General features: G+C 36.8%; 1 protein-coding gene across 5 annotated transcripts; it reads left to right on the forward strand.

Moving 5' to 3' along the window:
* Positions 1-5,381: 5,381 nt before the first annotated feature.
* On the forward strand, positions 5,382-19,486 carry ARRDC3 (arrestin domain containing 3). Of its 5 annotated transcripts, none has more exons than XM_043464670.1 (8): positions 5,382-5,894; positions 9,863-9,944; positions 11,843-11,990; positions 13,010-13,112; positions 13,461-13,717; positions 14,046-14,208; positions 14,480-14,634; positions 16,738-19,486. In XM_043464670.1, exons 1-8 carry the CDS (start codon positions 5,615-5,617, stop codon positions 16,792-16,794), a joined length of 1,245 nt encoding a protein of 414 aa, XP_043320605.1. In that variant the 5' UTR covers positions 5,382-5,614; the 3' UTR covers positions 16,795-19,486. The 5 variants fall into 5 exon arrangements, with proteins under 5 accessions (XP_043320605.1, XP_043320606.1, XP_043320609.1 ...); XM_043464672.1 differs by lacking the exon at positions 5,382-5,894 and adding an exon at positions 8,618-9,754; XM_043464671.1 differs by lacking the exon at positions 16,738-19,486 and having other exon boundaries at positions 14,442-14,634.
* Positions 19,487-20,111: the final 625 nt, after the last annotated feature.

Below are 20,111 nucleotides of genomic sequence, written 5' to 3' on the forward strand. Positions count from 1 at the left end.
TGAAAAGACCCTGATGCTGGGAGGGATTGGGGGCAGGAGGAGAAGGAGACGACAGAGGATGAGATGGTTGGATGGCATCACCGACTCGATGGACATGGGTTTGAGTAAACTCTGGGAGTTGGTGATGGACAGGGAGGCCTGGCGTGCTGCGGTTCACGGGGTCACAAAGAGTCGGACACGACTGAGCAACTGAACTGAACTGAACTGAAGTATTACAAACTAAGCAAGCAGACTATACTCTTGGAGCCACTAATCAAATCTGTTGTCAAAATATTCTACTGGACTCAACAGCAAAAAAAAACAAACAACCTAATTAAAAAAATGGGCAGAGGATCTGAATAGATATTTTTCCAAAGAAGACATACAGATGGCCAACAGGCAGATGAAAAGATGTTCAACATCACTATCAAGAAAGGCAAACAAAAACCACAATGAGATATCACTCCACACACCCATCAGTATGGTTATTATCAAAGAGACACAAAATAACAAATGTTATAGAGGACACAGAAAAGGGAAACTTCATACACTATTGGTGGAACTGTAAACTGGTGCAAACACAGTGGAAAACAGAAGGGCGATTCCTCAAAAAACTAAGAATAGAACTACTATGACTCAGCTATTCTACTTCTGGGTATTTACTTGAAGAACCACTAACCTGAAAACATACGTGTACCCTGATGTTCACTGCAGCATTGTTTATAATAGCCAAAATATGAGTACAACCTAAGTGTCCACAGACGAATGAATGGATAAAGGTGTGTTATACATAGCAAGCGTATAATTAGCTATATGAGAATGAAATTCAGACACCTGCAATGACAGAGAATATTATGTTCTCCATCTGAATGAACCTGGAGAATATTATGCTAAGTGAAATATGTGCTGTGAGTGCTCAGTCGTGTCCAACTCTTTGTGACCCCATGGACTGGAGCCCACCAGGCTGCTCTGTCCTTGGGATTCTCTAGGAAAGAACATGGACTGGGCTGCTATCTCTTTCTTAACGGGATCTTCCCGACTCAGGGAGCAAACCTGCATCTCCTGCAAGTCTCCTGCAATGGCAGGACGGTTCTTTACCACTGAGCCACCTGGGAAGTCAAGTGAAGTAAGTCAAACGAAGAAAGACAAATATCTTACGGTTTCACTCATAAGTAGAGTATAAAAAGAAAAAAACAAGTGAACCAAAAAATAAAATGAAAAAAAACTCAGATACAGAGATAAGATCAGATCTGATCTTACCAGAGGGGAAGGCAGTTGGAAGGTGGGTAAGAACAGGGAAGGGAATGGTGATGAATATGAATGGTAACTAGACTTGTGGTGGGGATTATTTTGTAGTGTGTACAGATGTCGAATTATAATGCTGTTATACCTAACACTTACGTTCCTTCTTTTTAAAGTTTAAAAACTGTACTTGATAAGAAGCACTCTAATTGCTTAACTGGTAACACTTTTATTTTTTAGATGTACAGCTCGATGGAAATGTACCAAAATGTTAACAGTGGCATCTCTGGGTGAATAGAATACTTACGAATGATTTTACATTAAATCAAAAATAAGATTAAATGGCATTCACATAATACATATCACACTATTTCTTAATGATGGCAAACAGAAACCAAATTTGGTACTGAATTTTATCACAAAATCCATAAGACATTAAAACATTTATTAAGTAAAAAGAATGTAACAAACATACCATATAATTAGCTAATATAAAAAGCAAGTCTTACTCATTTTGCTGATACTATGTATAGCAAATCTTACCTCTGATCTCCACATCAAAGTCAAATTTGTTGCAGCCTGAAGATGTTAGCATTAAGCCACAGTTGCAAAATCTTGAAATGCAGAGTTAAGACTCAAAAAACAAACAAACAAAATCTCCCTTAGTTCTACAGCACTCAAGTCTGTCAGGTGTAAGATAAAATAAGGAGTAAGCATGGATTTCATATTTCTCCTTAAGAAACAGGTTCTGATGGCTGATACAGTTTTTCTTACAACCACACAACAAGACATTCAGTTGAGATGCCTTGCTTTTAATGATACTCAGCATTTTGATATTATACATGGAAAACTCCAGACTCTGCAGTAATTTTGACATATAGCCTCAATATTATATAACTTAAAAGCAATTATCATTTGTCTATTATTGACACAGTTGTTGAGCTTGAGTTTAAAACTTTACACAGTAAAGTGGAACAGCCATGGAATTTAAAATCCAAGAAGGGACTTCCCTGGTGGCCCAGTGGTTAAGACTCCATGCTTCCAATGTAGGGCACACAGGTTCAATCTCTGGTCAGGGAACTAAGATCCCACACGCCATGAAGCCAGGCAAAAAAAAAAAAAAAAATCCAAGAAATAAATACCATAAGAAGAGACTCCTACACAAGTTCAGAAGAAGCTATAAAAGGGGGAGGAGGAACTGGTTATTCTGCCTAGTCAGAATTTTACTCAGCTGTTCCGAGTGAATCTAGTAGAGGGGTTAGAGGAAGGGAAAGGAGACAACACAGCAGTGGGATGTTTTCCTGGGCACAGAAAAGCAGCCTGTAACTCTATTTCGGCAACTGTGAGACAAGTTAACAGTGCGAACAGAAGATGCACTTGACAGGAGTAAAGAGAGTTAGCAGAGTAGGAGGAGATGGCATATGAGACTTGGCCAGGGTGCAGTGGGAAAGAGTCTTGATGGTAAAGATGAATAGCTTAAATGTAACACAAAACACAATTAGGGCCCAGTGCAGCAAGTCCAGAAGCCTGAGACAAAGGCTACAGTACAACATTTCAAGCTGTCCAAAGGGTAGATATTGAGATGAGGGGTCTTAAAAGGGGAAGGTTATAAAAGTCAGGAGACAAAATATTAAAACTTAGTCCAAGTGTTTTCACAGAAATGAAAACACAAGCAGGGATTAAGAGGTGCCAGAGTTGTTCATTTGTTGTTTGTTCCCGATGGTTTTATAGCTTGAATAAACAGGAGGAGGAAAACAAAACTCAAAAAGTAAACTCAAGTTTAGGTGTTTAAGAAATAATCACATGACTGAATCCAAAGAGAATAAAGGTTATAATTAGGGTAAGTGAGTAGGACCTTGAGTCAAAGTGATAGGGGTAAGAATTTCTTTGCAACTTGTCAGTTACTAAAGCATTTAGGAAGACACTGTAAAAAGAAAATAGAGAGAAGCAGAAAAATAATGACGAGAATGATTTGTAATATCCTAAAAGCGTCACACAGAAGGAATAATGTAATATAATGACAGGATTGAATCATTTAATGGGCTAAAACAATTTTACAAAATACAATTCTTCAGAATTCTTTTTGGTTAAATGGAATTCTAGTTGTCTTAATTTAAACAGCTGACTTATTTTTTCAGAAATAAGTTATACTCCAACTAAAGAGAGATTTTAGTAAAGAGTAAAGAGGTTTTAGTAAAGGAGAAATTTTACTAAAAATTCTGAAGAATTCAACCATTGTTCACCGGCCCTTAATAAATTAAAATAACTTTGGTACTAAGGGCCTCACCATAAACTTCACTTTTAAATCCGCACCCAAAGTCATCTGAACACTAGATATACAGTTTGACTTTACTGCTAAGCTAACACAAATTCCCCACTTTTACCACTAGGTGGCAAGAAAAACCCAAATAGTATCAGTTATCAAGGCCAGTACAAGATCCCAAGTACTTGAACAACTAGAAAAGCCACCAGGTGTCATCCAAGAGGGAAAAAAGACTACTCCTCCTCCCCACCACTGAAATACACGAATTCATAGTTTTAAGCAAAACCATCTAAGCTCTATCGGAGATAAATGTCCAGCCTATTAACTGTCAAAATAGTTTGCATATTTATATTCCATGTAAGCAATTTATTAATGCTCTTGACTCCAAAATGCTGCCTTTCAACTAAAGGCAACAAATAAAATTTAGTTTCTGGATTAAAAAAAAAACAACAGCAAGACCAATGAGCCCAACAGGTCATGATTTAGAGCTTCATCCTATCTAAATACACTGCACAAAATAATTTAAAGTGGTTTACACACAAAAATCTGCCAAAGAGTATTTGGTTATGTATACATAATTTGAGATTCATATTCTTTTCTCCCCATTTCTCTCTTACAGGTAATTTCATTGACTCCATACAATCTAGATAATTTTATGCTGTTAAGCCTTGCTTCCCAGTGTGATACACCAAAGCACTCCAATTTGTTACCAAAACATTCTCAACAGACAAACGTACTTGCCCTTAAGATAGATGTATTATGTGAATTATTATGTTGAACAGTCCAAAGCTGAAAATTAAAATTAAAGCTTCACAGAATTAAGTCCTAGTTATATAACAAATCATTCTTTTTAAAAAAAAAAAAAAAAAACCATCCTCTGGGCTTCACTAACTTGTAACAATTATTTTTCAACGCTGCTGTAAACACTGTGTCAGCTAAAACACTATGTCATGCTGCCTTTTATAAGGTGGTACTTTTTTAGGCCAAATCCTATTCTTAACCCTCTGGACACAGGAATTGCAATCATGTCATACCCCGCAAATCTAGCTGTAGGTGGTGTCTCAAAAAAAGGATGGCTTCTACCTTCGAGGAAGTGGTCAAACCTTTTTCCCCTGGTGTCATCAAGCAGACATCTTGGTTGTTTTTCATTGCTATCAAATTAAGAGATGGAGGAGAAAGCAAAATATAATGATTAAATTATAGATGCTTCTCTTCCTTACTCATTGCAATCTCTTTTAAGGTTTCGACTGGGTCATTTCCACCCTGCCTACAAGGCACTGGTCTTTTTTTAAAAAAACCCAAGCCAAGAATGCTCTTGTCTACTGAACATTATCTCTTCTCTGGTTTTTATTACATTTTCTTTTGAAATTCGTTAAGATTATGCTCAGCGACCAGCCCTTGCCCAACCGGTTTCTCCCCTTCCCCCATCTCTCTACACACATCACTTTTTCCTCCTCCCATCCAGGCAGTGGGCAAAACTCTGCAGTGCCGGGAACGCACGCTTCGGGCCGGTCACTCAGCAGTTTTATCCTTACTGGCCTTTGCAAACAGCTCCCCACCCAAACCTTGTCCCCCGGTGGCCCCCTCGGCCATCATCTTTCTACTAGAGTGTGCTCGGTAAGGGACTCCGGCTAGCACATCGAGGGTTTACGGTAGCCTGCCTACCAATAGGAGGCCACAATGCAGAGAAGTCTGGTTCAGCCTCCCGGCAGCCCCAGTGTCTTCCTCCCGTGGCTTACACCTACTGTACCCGCGAGCGAGCAAAAGAGCCAGGGAGCGAGCCGGGCGCGGGAGGGGGCGCGCTGGGAGGGCCGACAGCAGCCGCGGCGTGCGCATGCGCACCGGGGTTGTTTTTCACAAAGCTCCTCTTAAAGTGAGCTGGCAGCTTCCAGCCGCCCGTCTTTGTAAGGAGACCACTGAGACTCGCAGGAGCGCGGAGCAGCCAACAGCCTCTGTGCTGCCCTGACTTTTTAAGAAATCTCAATGAACTATTTGTAAAGAATCGCTGATCTGCCTGCAAGCTTTTTGCACGGCAAAGACATCGATCAGTGTTAAGTGAGGATCACATCGTATATGTGATCTTGACTTTTTTTGTCTTACATTATATTTTTTATAGATTTTGTTATAAACATGGTGCTGGGAAAGGTAAAGAGTTTGACAATAAGCTTTGACTGTCTTAATGACAGCAATGTCCCTGTGTATTCTAGTGGGGATACAGTCTCAGGAAGGGTGAATTTAGAAGTTACGGGGGAAATCAGAGTAAAATCTCTTAAAATTCATGCAAGAGGACATGCGAAAGTACGCTGGACCGAATCGAGAAACGCCGGCTCCAATACTGCCTATACACAGAATTACACTGAAGAAGTAGAATATTTCAACCATAAAGACATCTTAATTGGACACGAAAGAGGTAAGTTTTTTTTCTAACATTGTTAAGAAATTATTAGACCTTTCTTTGGAAAGTACCTTTTCGATTTTTCTGAATTAATCTAATCCTGCTCCTAGAAACATATAGCAGTTTGATAAAGGTTAGCAAAGTTAGAAGATTTGGATTCTCCTTGACATTCATCGTGTGTTAAGCCGTAACGCATGCAGGCATCTGCAAAGTGACTGCAAACTGCACTTATTCAACTACCTCTATACCCGGCTTGGTTTGTGCCATACGCATTTGGAATCCATTTCAACCTTACATATAAATTAAAACCGATTCAGTAATTTTACTTATATGTTTTCAAATGAATTGCTAAAAGCTGCAGTCCAATATTAGATTTTTGCCTTATACGCTGCAACCTGAGATCTTAAAAACTAAGCTTCAATGAAGAAATAACACTTTAAAGTGGGTTAATAGGTGTATTTCATTTTTTAATACTGACACGCAAAAGACTTTTAAAGAATTGACCGTAGTTCTTTGATAAAGGGTTTCTGTGGCTTATTTTGACATATGGTATCAACACCCCACGTGTTTTTTCCCTATTCTTTCCAATTCCTTCAGAAATTTACATCAGGCGTTCTCTATTTTAAAGGACAGCACCTATCATGATGATGTGTTAAAAATCAGTTTTAGAAGCCGTTAGGGTCAGAAATTTTCTTTTCCGAGCATCATGCCTAACTTTGGAACGTGGATTCAATGAAACCCCTGCCAGTCAAATGGAATTGAAAAGTATTCGGCTCATTGGGTTTGATTTTTGGTTAGAAAAGGAAGATAAAGGGTTGTCAAAGGGAAAGGGGGTCCTGAGATTTCCAATCTATTGTTTAAATGGTTACATTGTGGAAATATAGGAGACTCTAAGCTTGTTTTTCTAAGTTTCCACCCTTTGTTAGAAGCGGTTCAATCCTGTTTCGGACCAGTTCTGGGGGGTGGTGAGGAGGGGCGCTTGTTCTGCTCTCAGCAGATTGGTTACACGCGTCAGGTGGTGGCGATGACTTAATTCCTAGCCCAAGAAGAATATAATGTGAAAACTGGTTATGTAATTTTGTGCTTCTCCTTTTTAATGCAGTATTTAGTTCGAATGTTGACGATTTTTCAAAAAATAGAGCACATTTTTAACCTTTTTTTAAATTAAAAAATACATACTCATGAGGAAGTGCTGATTGAACTAAGGCAAGTGTGGAAACGTAGGGTGCTTTGAGTTACAGCATGAACGCTTTATTTTTAAAGTATTCAGATTAAATTAGTCTTTTAATTGCGTTTTCAGTTACACAGATCATTTGCATCCTGAAATAATTTCTAGTTAGTCTCTCCAAACAGTGACAGTCATAAGAAATGGAACTGCCTAATGACAGTCCTGGTATTGGTTGAACAGGATGCCCAGGAGTTTGTATTTGATCCTTCCTAGACTGGTAGCTTTTTTTAAGATGGGTTAGAAGAAACAGGTTTTAAAGGAGTTGAGGTGTGCAGTGGGGTAAAAGTAGAATAATAATACGACTTACGGGGACAAACACAAATTTCATTGCTTGCGCCACGGTTTTATAGTGAAGAACACTGTGTTGCCCCACACCCCACCCCCCCACCCGTCCCACGGGACACCCCTCAACCCCTTCAAGCATGGACGAGCTCTTCGGCTTGGAAGAGTTTCAATGACTTTAGAACTGGGACCTCTCAAACTAGCCTGGTATCTGAGGCCCCGCCCCGGGCGGCCGGCGATAGGCGGAGCCGGGTTTGTTAGCCTGTTGCTAAGGCGATGCCAGGCTCTGATTGGACTGGGCGCAGGCGGGTGGGGAGTGAGGGCTCGCCGGCTGGGGCGAGGCTTGGAACCGGCGTGCGCCGGTAAAGGTCCCTCTTGAGCCGCCGCCCCCGCCCGGGCTTCTGGAAGCGCACGGGGCTCCTGTCACATACCATTCTCTCCCCCACCCCCCCACCTCACCCCGCTTGCAGACCTGGAAAGGGACGACTTCAGGTTTCAACAGAAAGGAGAGGCAAGCCTTCCAGGCGGCCCTGGGCGCAACTTTTTAGCTGACAGTTCTCTGTTCATGGGTGAAGTTAGGTGGGCCGGGTTAGCCGGACCCCATTTTCTAGGTTTTTCAGGTGGAAGTTGTTAGGCAGCTCCTTTGACCGTTGTCCCCGCTCCTAGCTAAAACAAAAGCACGTTGCCCGGTCTCTGCAGTCACCAGACGGGCTACCTTGATTTGCCCTGAGAGGAGAGCGAGCCGCCGGGACGGGAAAGTGACAGGAACATCGAAGGCAGGGTTTGGGGGGGGGGGGGTACCTTGGCGAGTCTTCCCTGCCATCACCACCCCCGCCATTGTTCCCCCACCACCACCGAGCTTTTGCGTCTATTCGACGCCCCCGCCCCCATTTCCTTTGCCGCAAATGTAAAGGTGTCAGGGTGGCCCGAGCCAGATCGAACCGGTCACCGGCTGGGGCGTGTAAAGCGGAAGCGCTGCAGCGCGCTGGCCCCGCCCCCCGCCGCCAGCAGGTTAGGCTGTGCGAGCGCGAGTGCGAGCGCCGCGCGACATATGCCGTATGTATAGCGGGGCGCGCGGGCGGCGGCGGCGGCGCGCGGGCGGGCCGGCTGGGATCTGCTCGCGCCGGTTTAGGCCGGTCCTCTCCTGCTCCGGTCTAGTTCTTGATTGACAGCCCGGCACTTGTTTACCACGGCGCGGCCGCCGCCGCCGCTCGCCTCAATGAGACTGCTGAGCTGGCACAAAAAGGGAGCGAGAAGGGAAAAAAAGGAGACACTGGGAGGCAAACTTTGGGCGCCTTCAGGAGGGAGCGGTTTTAAATGGCCCCCAACTCATCAGCCGGTTTTCAGGGCCGAAATCCCAGAGAGAGAATTTGCACGGGGGTGGGGGGAGAAGAAAAAAAATACTGCTGGCGGAAGACTGAGTCGTGATGGTTATTGAATAAAAAGTATCCACATATAGGCACCTTTTTTCCCCCTCTGAGGGAAGCATCATGTTTTTTGTGTTTATTTATTACTCTTTTAAGGGAAAGTTAAATGATAAAAGCCGTTTCTGGTAGTCTAGTTAATGATAAAGGTTTCTACACCGAGGAAACTGCACTAGTAGACGTTTATGTAATTAAATTACCTAGTTAGAACACTTCAGAAAAGCATGTTAAGAATCCAGAACCCCCTCCCATATTTCCCTGTGTTTATTTTTGAGATATTTTGAAAAATCACCTATTTGTTCAAAAGAAATTGGAAGTAAACTCAAAGGTCATCCTGTTTTTTTCTAGCATTGGGGAACATCCTTATCTTCGTTTTTCAAGGATGTATGACCTGTTTTTTCCCGTTAAGCATGCACATTGTAAATCTAAGGTACATCTTGTATATATGCGAATTTTTAGGTATTAGGACAGACTGAGGTCATAATTTTAGATTCAGTAAGAATTTTTATTTTTGACTATGAAACCGACATTAAAATCACTGTTCCTTTTTTTTTTTTAACTCCCAACATCTACTTGACAGTTTTCTAATCGTTTTAGAGTTTTCACATTCACATTTTCTGTATCAAAACTGACATTTTTTAAAAGGTTTACGGAGTAGTTCTCGTTTTATATATAGGCTTATTAGGATAAATTTAAGTAAGTAGTTGAAGACAAAGGTAACATCTTAGTATGAGATACAAGGTCTGAGTTTTATGTTAGGCTGTAGTGTATTAGATGTAGATGCTTTGCAGTTTAGGTTGTTTTCCGTTAAAAAAAATCACCTATGGGGTATAAATATTAATTATCCCCATTCTACAGATGAACCAGCTGAAGACAGGACTTTTATTTTACCAAGAGGAAGTGATGAAGTTGGAATTAGAATTCAGATCTCTCACTCCAAAGTTTGTGGCCTTACTTAACTATGTGAGCATCTTTAAAGTTCTGACACCGCGAAGAGAGTGTGAAGGTTTATTAATAAATTTTTTGTTTTCCTTTTCTGTTTGTTTTAGATGACGATAATTCCGAAGAAGGCTTCAACATTATTCATTCAGGAAGGCATGAATATGCATTCAGCTTCGAGCTTCCACAGACGTAAGTATTTTGTTAACAGGCATTTTTCATAAACATCCTTTCTTTTAAAATGAAACATTGTACATTTAAATATTTTTAGTTTTTTAAAAAAACCCTTTTCATTACTGAAACTTGCTAGAGGAAAACAATGTACTAAAAAAAGGAAGCTATATTTTAATCTAGAGTGGCAAAATTATAGAAAGCAAACCTCAATTCTTAGTACTCTCAGAATTTATATGGTCTTTTAAAGTATTTCATTTAAAGTGAACTGGAAGGTGCTAGTCAAATGGTAAACACTTAATAGTTTACCATCAGCATTAGCTGAAAAAAGAGAACATATCAAGTCTGTCATTTAGTAGTTTATAAAAATTAAGTGTTCTATGCTTTCTACCGATGCTTACCAACAGCGGTAAGCAAAGAAGGTCAAAATAATTAGGAATATCCTAACTTGAGAAGTAATGTGTGTTTCGGATATGAATTCATTAGCTTCTGTGCAAGGAGCTATTAAGAATGTCACAGGAGATCTTGTGACCTAGACTTAAAAGGAAATGTCGATCAGAGATATCTTAAAGTAAGGTCTGGAATATAGTATGAAAGGAAGAAGGAAAGTAAAATATTCATAATGTAATCATAAGGTATTAGATCTGGAAATTATACAAAAAGCAGTTTTTAAAATAATGCCTTAACAGATATTAAAGCATGCAAAGTGGTACTTGTAATGTTTGTTCTGAAAGATAAACTTGCATTACAGAAGATTTTGTCAAGTGCCAAATGTACATAATTCTGTGTGTTCTTTAATTCTAGTACTTACTATATGTGGATAGAGTTTATAAGGAGTATTTTTTCAGAGTATTTATCATATTGCTAAGAATAATTTTAATGTAATACCCTAATTACTTTATAAGAGAAATATTTTAAGTTTGTAAATACAATAGGGCTAATACAATTGGGCCTGAATATTTTCAAAGGATGAAGATAATATATATATATTTTTTTATTCTTTCAGTAAACCACAGTCATTTAAAATAAACTGTAGAAGTCTTGCATAGATCCTGCATTTTATTTCTCTGTGCTATACAAATTAATGCAGAAGTCCAAAATGTAAAACAAAAAGTAAACACCACTACGCCTCAAGAAAACTAGCACTCTACCTTGTAAATAAATGAACCTTGTGCATTTTTCTGATGAAATTATGGAAAGGAGACTAAATTTACTAAACCAAAATCTTCCACAATTAATACAATCTGAGAGTTGAAAAAGAATTCTAATTCTTTTGATACAGGTCAACAGAAATTCTTTTTGAAGTCTATAATGTAGTTAGAAAACATGGCCAAAAAGAGTTAGAACATAAGTAAATTAGGAAGCGGGAAAGCATTTTTTGAGAGATCAGTGGACTTAATGAAATGTAAAAAGCTTTTGAAGCCATAATGATTATTCCAGACCTTTTCTGGATCTTAATTAGTTGCTATAATAGGAAATAGTAATTTTTAGCTAATGAAAAATGGAGCACCATAGGGAGTTTGATCTGAATGTTTAACCAGAGTCTAGAATTTCTCAAGAGAAATAGTTAAACCATTCTTAATTTTATTTTTAAACTGAAGTCTTGATGTTTTCAAAAATGTTCATTTCCAGACTTTGATAATTTTGCCACCAGCATTAAAAGTAGCCTCTTCTTAGTTTAAAGCAATTGTATTCTTCTGGCTTTTTTTTAACCAAATTTCTGCAATATTTGACAATTATTATTATTTGGAAGGTTTTTTTACCCCCCCAATGACTTATCCCTTTGGAAATATAAATTATGCCTTCGATACCCCATTGGTGTATAAACATATAATACATTAACACTCCTATGCTGACCTACTGTACAGTTAATTAAAAAGAGGTGTAAGATTAATATATGATCTTTATATTCTGCACAGACCACTTGCTACCTCATTCGAAGGCCGACATGGCAGTGTGCGCTATTGGGTGAAAGCCGAATTGCACAGGCCTTGGCTTCTACCAGTAAAATTAAAGAAGGAATTTACAGTCTTTGAGCATATAGATATCAACACTCCTTCATTACTGGTAAGAATTGACTGAATTCTTCATTCTCTGTTTTTGGCATATAAATACTAAAGAATAATTGCCTAAACTATGTATTCTTTACAATTTTTAAGTAGTAACTTTATTTTTAAATTACATAAATGTTTTCCAAACTACAGTGAAGAGCAATACCAATTAATGCAGAATATGCTCATATTTTCTGATATTGTAATAAATTTAAGTAAATATTTAAAATAAGACCAATATTTGGTATGAAATATCTCTTAACCCAGAAGATAACAAAAGTAACAAAAGTAAATCTGTTCCCTGGATAGTTGTAGTAGAAAAGGAACAGTAATATCGATTATTACTATAATAATATCACTTACCTTGAAAATATTATAATCTAAAATTTGTACTACATTGCATTACTCCAATACAGGGATAGTTGTCAAATCATGGGGAGATTATTATTTTCATGAAAAAACTTAAATTCTGTTTTAAAGAAAATCTTTTTTAATTGTATTTTTTCACAAGTTTCAAATTTGAATTCAGAAACTTTACTTGGTTTAAACAAATAATAACATCTTTACACAAGTAAGAATCAATCTTACAAATGAATTTTCTTTTTTTTTTATTCTGGGTTTTACATTCTCAAAGATGTTATCATTTGAGATTATAACCAAGTTGCTTTCTGAAACTGCCTCTTTTTTTTTTTAATAAAGGCAGTTTAAATAGAATGTGGAAAGGGTTTTTTTGTTTTGTTTTTTCCTTTTTTTTTAAGTTGGTTTTTAATTACTGTGTATGTAGTGCGTGCTAAAACTATGTTTATGAAATACGTTAAACCCTTTTTTCTTTAATTGAATGGAAACTTGTATAAAGACAGAAATACCAGTATAAATCAAAAGCTTTTGGTTAATGGAAAAGTATATTTGCTACAGAAAAAGAAGCAACATTGCTTTTAATGTTAAATTATTCAGGAATTGAGGATTGTATTTTAAAAATTTTATTCCTGTCTCAATTCATACCTTGATCTTTTTCTCTAAATTTATATCTTACAGTCACCCCAAGCAGGCACAAAAGAAAAGACTCTCTGTTGCTGGTTCTGTACCTCAGGCCCCATATCCTTAAGTGCCAAGATCGAAAGGAAGGGCTATACGCCAGGTATGTATGAGGTGGACTCCCACTAAGACTGATCTTTCTTCATTTAACTTTTGTGCATGAATTTACATTTTTTTCTACTAAATGCAAAGATGATACAGTATTCTTTGGTAAACTGTCATAAATTGTGCTTATCCAGTTTCCTTTTGTAAATTGGGATGTAGTCTTGTTTTTTAAATAGCTGCTGTAAATGTATAGTTGAGTTTTAGAAGTTACTTGCCGCTCTTAGGGTGGCTTCTTAATCCACATGGTTCACTGAACTTGCAAACTTTAGTTCAAGAATCTACATTTGTTTGGGGGTTGGTTAGTTGGTTTTTAACAGTAGATATATATGTATTTTTTTTCATGTAGGTGAATCAATTCAGATATTTGCTGAGATTGAGAACTGCTCTTCCCGAATGGTGGTGCCAAAGGCAGCCATTTACCAAACACAGGCCTTCTATGCCAAAGGGAAAATGAAGGAAGTCAAACAGCTTGTGGCTAACTTGCGTGGAGAATCCTTATCGTCTGGAAAGACAGAGACGTGGAATGGCAAGTTGCTGAAAATTCCACCAGTCTCTCCCTCCATCCTCGACTGTAGTATAATCCGTGTGGAATATTCACTAATGGTACGTACAGATTTAAGGGTTTGGCGTGGATGTTTTTTGAAGTCTTAATGTCATAAGGGTATCATTTTTGTCATATCTAGAATATGATTTTTTTTATTCCATATATGATATATATAGGTATATGTAATTCTTTGTATAACTTGGACTATAATTTCTAATTTTACCTGAGGTCAGTGCACCATATAATAGTGTACATAATGGAGAAACTTTTCAAGTATATCATTAAAAAATGAAGTAAATGAGGGCCTCAGATGACAATAGATTGGGTTATTTGTTTTTAAAAAAGAAATAGTACTTGGCATTCTAAACCTTTCTTTTCATTGTTTAGGTATATGTGGATATTCCTGGAGCTATGGATTTATTTCTTAATTTGCCACTTGTCATTGGTACCATTCCTCTACATCCATTTGGAAGCAGAACCTCAAGTGTAAGCAGTCAGTGTAGCATGAATATGAACTGGCTTGGTTTATCCCTACCTGAAAGACCTGAAGGTAATAATTTGATAATGTTATCTAAGCTTAATCTGGTATTTGCAAGAAAATAATTTTGCTTCTGATATTTTACGATTAGATAAAATTTGTCTGTATTGAAGAGTGGGGTGTGCCCCTAATGTTAGGTTTAAAATGTATATCCCCCTAGTTTTAATCACAAGACAGATGATTATTATTTTACTTTGACATTCCTTTTTAATACCTTCTATTCTGTGTATTTTGACATGCATAAGAACATGCTGTTCGAATTGCGTGTATCTTTTTCCTTCAGCACCACCCAGCTATGCAGAAGTGGTAACAGAGGAACAAAGACGGAACAATCTTGCACCAGCAAGTGCTTGTGATGACTTTGAGAGAGCACTTCAAGGACCACTGTTTGCATATATTCAAGAGTTTCGTTTCTTGCCGCCACCCCTTTATTCAGAAGTAAGCATCACACCCTCAAGTACAAAATGGGCTGACTCTTTAGTAAGCAGTATTGCAGAGTTTCTGAAAATACAATTAGGTTTTGATATCATAGTAAGAGAGAAATAAATAATTTTGAACAACAGATTAAAAGTTAGGTCAAGATTGTCAATACAGTCTCACCCAGACATTGGACTGGTCTCTTACATTATTGGCTAAATAAAGATAATGATCTAACCCCATGCTTGTAACATGCTAGTTAAAGGAATAAATATTTTAAAGCATCTGTAGAACTAGCATTTGCAACCATTGATTAAATAGCTAGAATTTGTCTTACTCGTCATCCTTTTTAATTTTCGTATTTCAACATTCTCAGTGATAGGGGAAAATAACATTTGCAGTAACGTACTTAAACAGCATTCCTACACTGTTAGATTATTTTTATTCGTCTCAAGTAACTGAGCACTTACATGAATAAAACATGGCCCTTATTTGGGAGAAGCGTATAGACTGGTGAGAAAAAAACAAACTTAGAAGCAAAATATTACATAACAATGTGATAGGAATGCACAGTTCATTTAAGGAGCAGCTTATTGGGTCTTGAGAATCAGGAGGGGCTTCCCTAAGAAGGTGATTGTTAAGCTGATTCTTAAAAAGTAAGTTTTCTCAAATGTAGAATATTCCAGGCAGGAAGAAAAATATACTCAAAGGAAAGGAGTTGGGAAGAAATCCAGCAATTTCAGGATACTTCAGAATATATATATATATGCATATATGTAATATGCATTGTAAGAGACTTCTAGAATTGGCCTTGATAACAATATATTACCAGATAATTTTTTAAATCATTAGAATCAGCTTTTGCTTTTTGATTGCTATAGTTTAGACAGCTATTTTGCAGTGAAATACTACTCCCAAGAAAGATACAAGAGGATTGTTTCACTCTTCAACAAGTTGCTTTTATTTTTTTTTCCCCCTTAATAGCATGACTAGAAGAGTCAGTTTTCCTTTGGATGTGATTAATATGAAATCCACTGTATTCATTGATTATAGGATGTTCCAAAATCTGTTCTGTTCTCTGCAAATTCTTGTTTGGACATAGTTTTTTTGTTTCACTATTTCAGTTCATGAAATTTTTCATTAAATGCTAAAAGTATCCTCCCACTTTTTAGAAATACTGTCACTACATTTTTATTTTGTCATTTCTGTCTTGCTTATTAAGTCTCTCGTTTGTGATTTGATCTGAGGCTTCCTAGTTGTACAACAGGCATTTTTAAAGAATGGCAATCTTAAGTATCCACTTTTAAGCAATTTGTCATAAAATTCTACCTTCTTTTAAAATGAACTAAAGCTAATTAAAAGAATATAAAACTTTTAAAAGCCTAAATTAGTTCAGGATATGATTTAATTGTTTAATATCTAGCCACATTTAGGGATGGGGGAGTTCTCAATTGTATTAAAGCTATTTTGAATTTTTTTTTTCTTGAAAGGATAGTCATTAAAAAGAAAAGTGTAAGTGCATATGAAAGTCATTACAGAAAGAGGCAAAATGGGATGCCTCTGGAGCATTTGGGTTCATCATTCTTATTTCTTGATACACACTGTATTCCTAGGCCCTCTCTGGGGCTTTACTCTTATGAGCTATCACCTCAAGTAAGCACCAAGAACATTGTTTACACAACTACATTCTTCCCAAAGCCTAGGGAAAACATCAGTTGACTTTTTTGTAACAGGATGAAATGGAAACTTTACAGGAGAAAATCATTGCTATGAAAATGTTGGCCAGTATATATTTTAAGTCCTCTTAAGTTCTATTAAATGCTGAATAAAGCTCCTGTTATCTGATGAAATATTACCTTTAGCTTTTGTCAAATAAAACTATCCTGGCATACCTTTACAATGTAGTTGTTAATCTAGTAATTGAATAGCAAGTACTTCATAAATGATACTAATCCTCTTTCTTCCCCATACAAGCCCTTTATGTTCATTCTGATTACATTTCTCAATGTAATCAGATTTCTGATTACAGCATTCAAAACATTAGCCTGTTTGCTACATCCTTACTAAAAGCTATCAGTTAACTTCAGTTTTGAGGTTTTTGTATTTGTTTTTTTCCCTTTCTAGATTGATCCAAATCCTGATCAGTCAGCCGATGATAGACCATCTTGCCCCTCTCGCTGAAGGAATACTTGGTTAAATCAAGTTGATGTGGGTTCCGAACTGTATCTCTTCCCTTCCCGGCTGAGGACAGAGAAGTATCTTGGAGACATGTTTTCAGAGGAAGTGGAATAGCTTTTGCCCAGAAAAATGGCAAACATGAAACAACCAGTGATCACGCTTTAGAAGCCTACAGCAACATTCTGGGACTGCTCCAACATGCTTGAAGATCTAAGCTTTTCTCCTTTAAAACTGGCACATACTAAGAGCAGTCTTCTTAGCCTATGGTCATACGTGTCAAGACACCACGTTGTAAAGAGGGATGATTTCCTTCTTTTGATTTGAAAATTTGCACATGCTCAATGCTTACATTGTGCGGTTCAATGTCACTACAGCTTTTTTTTTCCATTTATGCCAGACTCTTGATACTCTTTTAAAACTTGTTTGTGGTGAGCACAACAAGGAACAAAAGAAAGATTTGAAAGAAACTTTAACATGAAAAAAAAATGCACTGACATTTTTTTTTTTTATTATTTAATATAGCCTGGACTTTACCTGCGTATGCACATGCTCAGAATTGTCCTACTAGGCTGACCATGTATCACCTCTTCAGCTTGGATCCTATTGTGGATTTATTTACAAACATCAAATGCCTTCAAGCCAATCCTTCTTGCTGTATGTTTGCAGCCTACTGTGGTAGATAAGCAACAGATATGTGGGAAAAGAGATAAGAGGAGGAAGCTAATAAGAGACTTTGTCAAGATTGTATACCTTCTTGGTTTCTTTTAGGAATTTGTTGCCTTTCTACTATTACAGCAAAGCAGCATTTTGTTACTGACTGCCTAAAATCACTTAATCTCAGGTGAACGCATCACTTGCCAAACTGTTGGAATGCTATTTGTGTTTTGTTGCACTGTTGAGTTATTTTTTTGTTTGGTTGGCTTTTTGGAGAGGGAAATTTGGAAAAGGGACATACACAAAAGTGATAACCCACCCGCATTCCCTTCTTATCATTACATATAAGAAGAAGCTAGCAGAGCTGAGAAATGGAGTCAAAATAGGCAGTATGGCAGGCACCAGCAAAGAGTTAAGGGCTGTTGCTCTTACAAGTTATTGTTATTTTTTATTATTATTTTAAAAGTATGGGAGTTTTCCAGTCACTGGAAAGGAGGAGATAGTGCATTTATTTTTATACAGAGTTACTTAATTACCTCCAAAACACATATGTTGGAAATCATTTTTGCTGGTGCAGGGTATTTCCATGAGCAGGAATATGTATGTTCAGATTATGAGAGAGCTCATTTTATACATTTCCTGTCCTGCTCAAGCTTGACAGCTTGAAAGCCCCAGTATATTATAAAAGTATAGAATGTCAAAATTACAAATACTAGACTATTTGTTGAAATAGTAACTTTTATATTTTTCTGGGTTTTTTTTTTTAAACAAAAGTATGTTTTTCCATAACCTAAAGAAGATTTTGCTAAACAAGAGAAATCATTCACTTTGAGTATATATAGTTATGAAGAATGATCACATCAGTAAATTACAGAATGTATGAAAGATAATTTACAGTTGACTCATAAATATACCAGCATTCATGAAGACCCTTAAAACTGCATTTTCCAAGGTACCAAGTGTACTGAATGTCTTTATTTTAGAAGGATTTCAGCTTTGTTTTTTGTTTTTTTGTGTTTTTTTAAATGAAAATCGGCATCTCTGATGTTGCAACATATGTGTGAAATGGGTCTTACATCTATCCTGCCATTTAATCCCACAGTTAATAAAGTGGCTGAAAATAATAGTAACTCTGGCTTGGTGCTTGACCTGGTTAAATACTGTCTTAAAGCTTCATACAAAACAAATAGGCTTTTCCATAAGTGGCCTTTAAGAAAACATGGAAGACAATTCATGTTTGAAAAATGCTGACAGGGTGAAGAAAGCCCATGTAAAAATGAATCGCGTTTTAAGTGATTCGGTTAAAGGGTTTGGGCTCCCGTAGCAAACTAATACTAGATAATAAGGAAATGGGGGTGAAATATTTTTTTATTGTTGTTAAATCATTTTGTGAATGTCCCCCTCAAAAGAAGCTAATGGAATATTTGGCATAAAGGGCATTTGGTGGTTTTATTTTCGTTGGGGGTTGGAGGGGGGGGGATTGTCAGAAAATCCCTTTTCTTTTGTCTCTTCTTACGTCTAACTGACTAGGGAACAATTGTTGATATGCATAGCGTTGGAATACTTATCACCATGTACTCTTATAAATAACACATGAGGAAAGAATGACCAATATTCTAATAATTGGCACTGGATCACAAAATGTGATACAATTTTAAATATATAAAACTTTATCAAATAAAGTTTTATTTCCCCCATTATTCCTTTACTTTCTTATTTAGAGGCATTACTCTTTTCTAAATATTGGTCAATTCTTGATACAAGATGTGAGCTTCACAGGTGTATTCCAGTATTCAAAGATAGATTCCTGATTTTTCAATTAGGAAAAGTAAAATCCAAAATGTTAGCAAAATGAAGTGCAATATTAAATGTTTGCTTTATAGATTATATTCTATGGCTGTTTGTAATTATCTTTTTTTCTTCTTTTTTATTTGGTGCTGAATATGTCCTTGTAGGCTGTTTTAAGAAAACAACATGTGGGAAATGATTTAATTTTTCCTATTGCTCTTCCTTGTGGAAAATAAAAGTGTTTCTTTTTTTTTTTTTTTCTTTTTTATAAAATTGTTTGGAGATTTATTTGAATTTGAATCATTTCAGTAACTCATCATACATGCAAACACTATTAAGACTACAATTAGGGAGTTCCATGGTGGTCTAGTGGTTAGAATTAGGCTCTTTCAATGCCGTGGCCCAGGTTCAACCCTAGTCGAAAAACTGAGATCCTCCAAGCCATGTGGCATGGCCGAAAAGTTTAAAAAAAAAAAAAAAAGACTACAATTAAATTCTTATTTTAAGCCATGCTGGATAAGAATTGTTTCTAGATCTTGAGAGGCGTAGAGGAATTTTTAATATAAATTATCATTGTTTTACTTAATTCATTAAGTGATAGATGCTTTTTTTATAAAATTTAGAAGTTTGATAGATGTTTCCATGTATATATGAACCAAACTGAACCAGCTGTTTTCACTTTTCAGGTACTAATTCCTCTCTCTGATGTGTCCCAAGTTTTTAGTATTTCAAGAGCACATAAATTTAGAAATTGTATTAATCTAATCTTAAAACAATTTTTCTAAATGTTAAAACATTTTTTTTTCCTCAAAGAATGTCTGGATTTTATAGTGATTAGTAACATTAAGAAGTAACATTTGGAATCACACTTAGAAGTT

Source organism: Cervus canadensis, chromosome 4 (genome assembly GCF_019320065.1).
Source record: "Cervus canadensis isolate Bull #8, Minnesota chromosome 4, ASM1932006v1, whole genome shotgun sequence".
NCBI lineage: Eukaryota > Metazoa > Chordata > Mammalia > Artiodactyla > Cervidae > Cervus > Cervus canadensis.

What these genes read in the sequence shown, in the direction of transcription:
- ARRDC3 (XM_043464670.1), top strand. Translation starts at nt 5,615, where the DNA reads ATGGTGCTGGGAAAGGTAAAGAGTTTGACAATAAGCTTTGACTGTCTT. An exon ending in TCAACACTCCTTCATTACTG is followed by an intron (nt 11,991 to 13,009) that starts GTAAGAATTGAC and finishes TATATCTTACAG; the next exon opens with TCACCCCAAGCAGGCACAAA. An exon ending in GTGTGGAATATTCACTAATG is followed by an intron (nt 13,718 to 14,045) that starts GTACGTACAGAT and finishes TTCATTGTTTAG; the next exon opens with GTATATGTGGATATTCCTGG.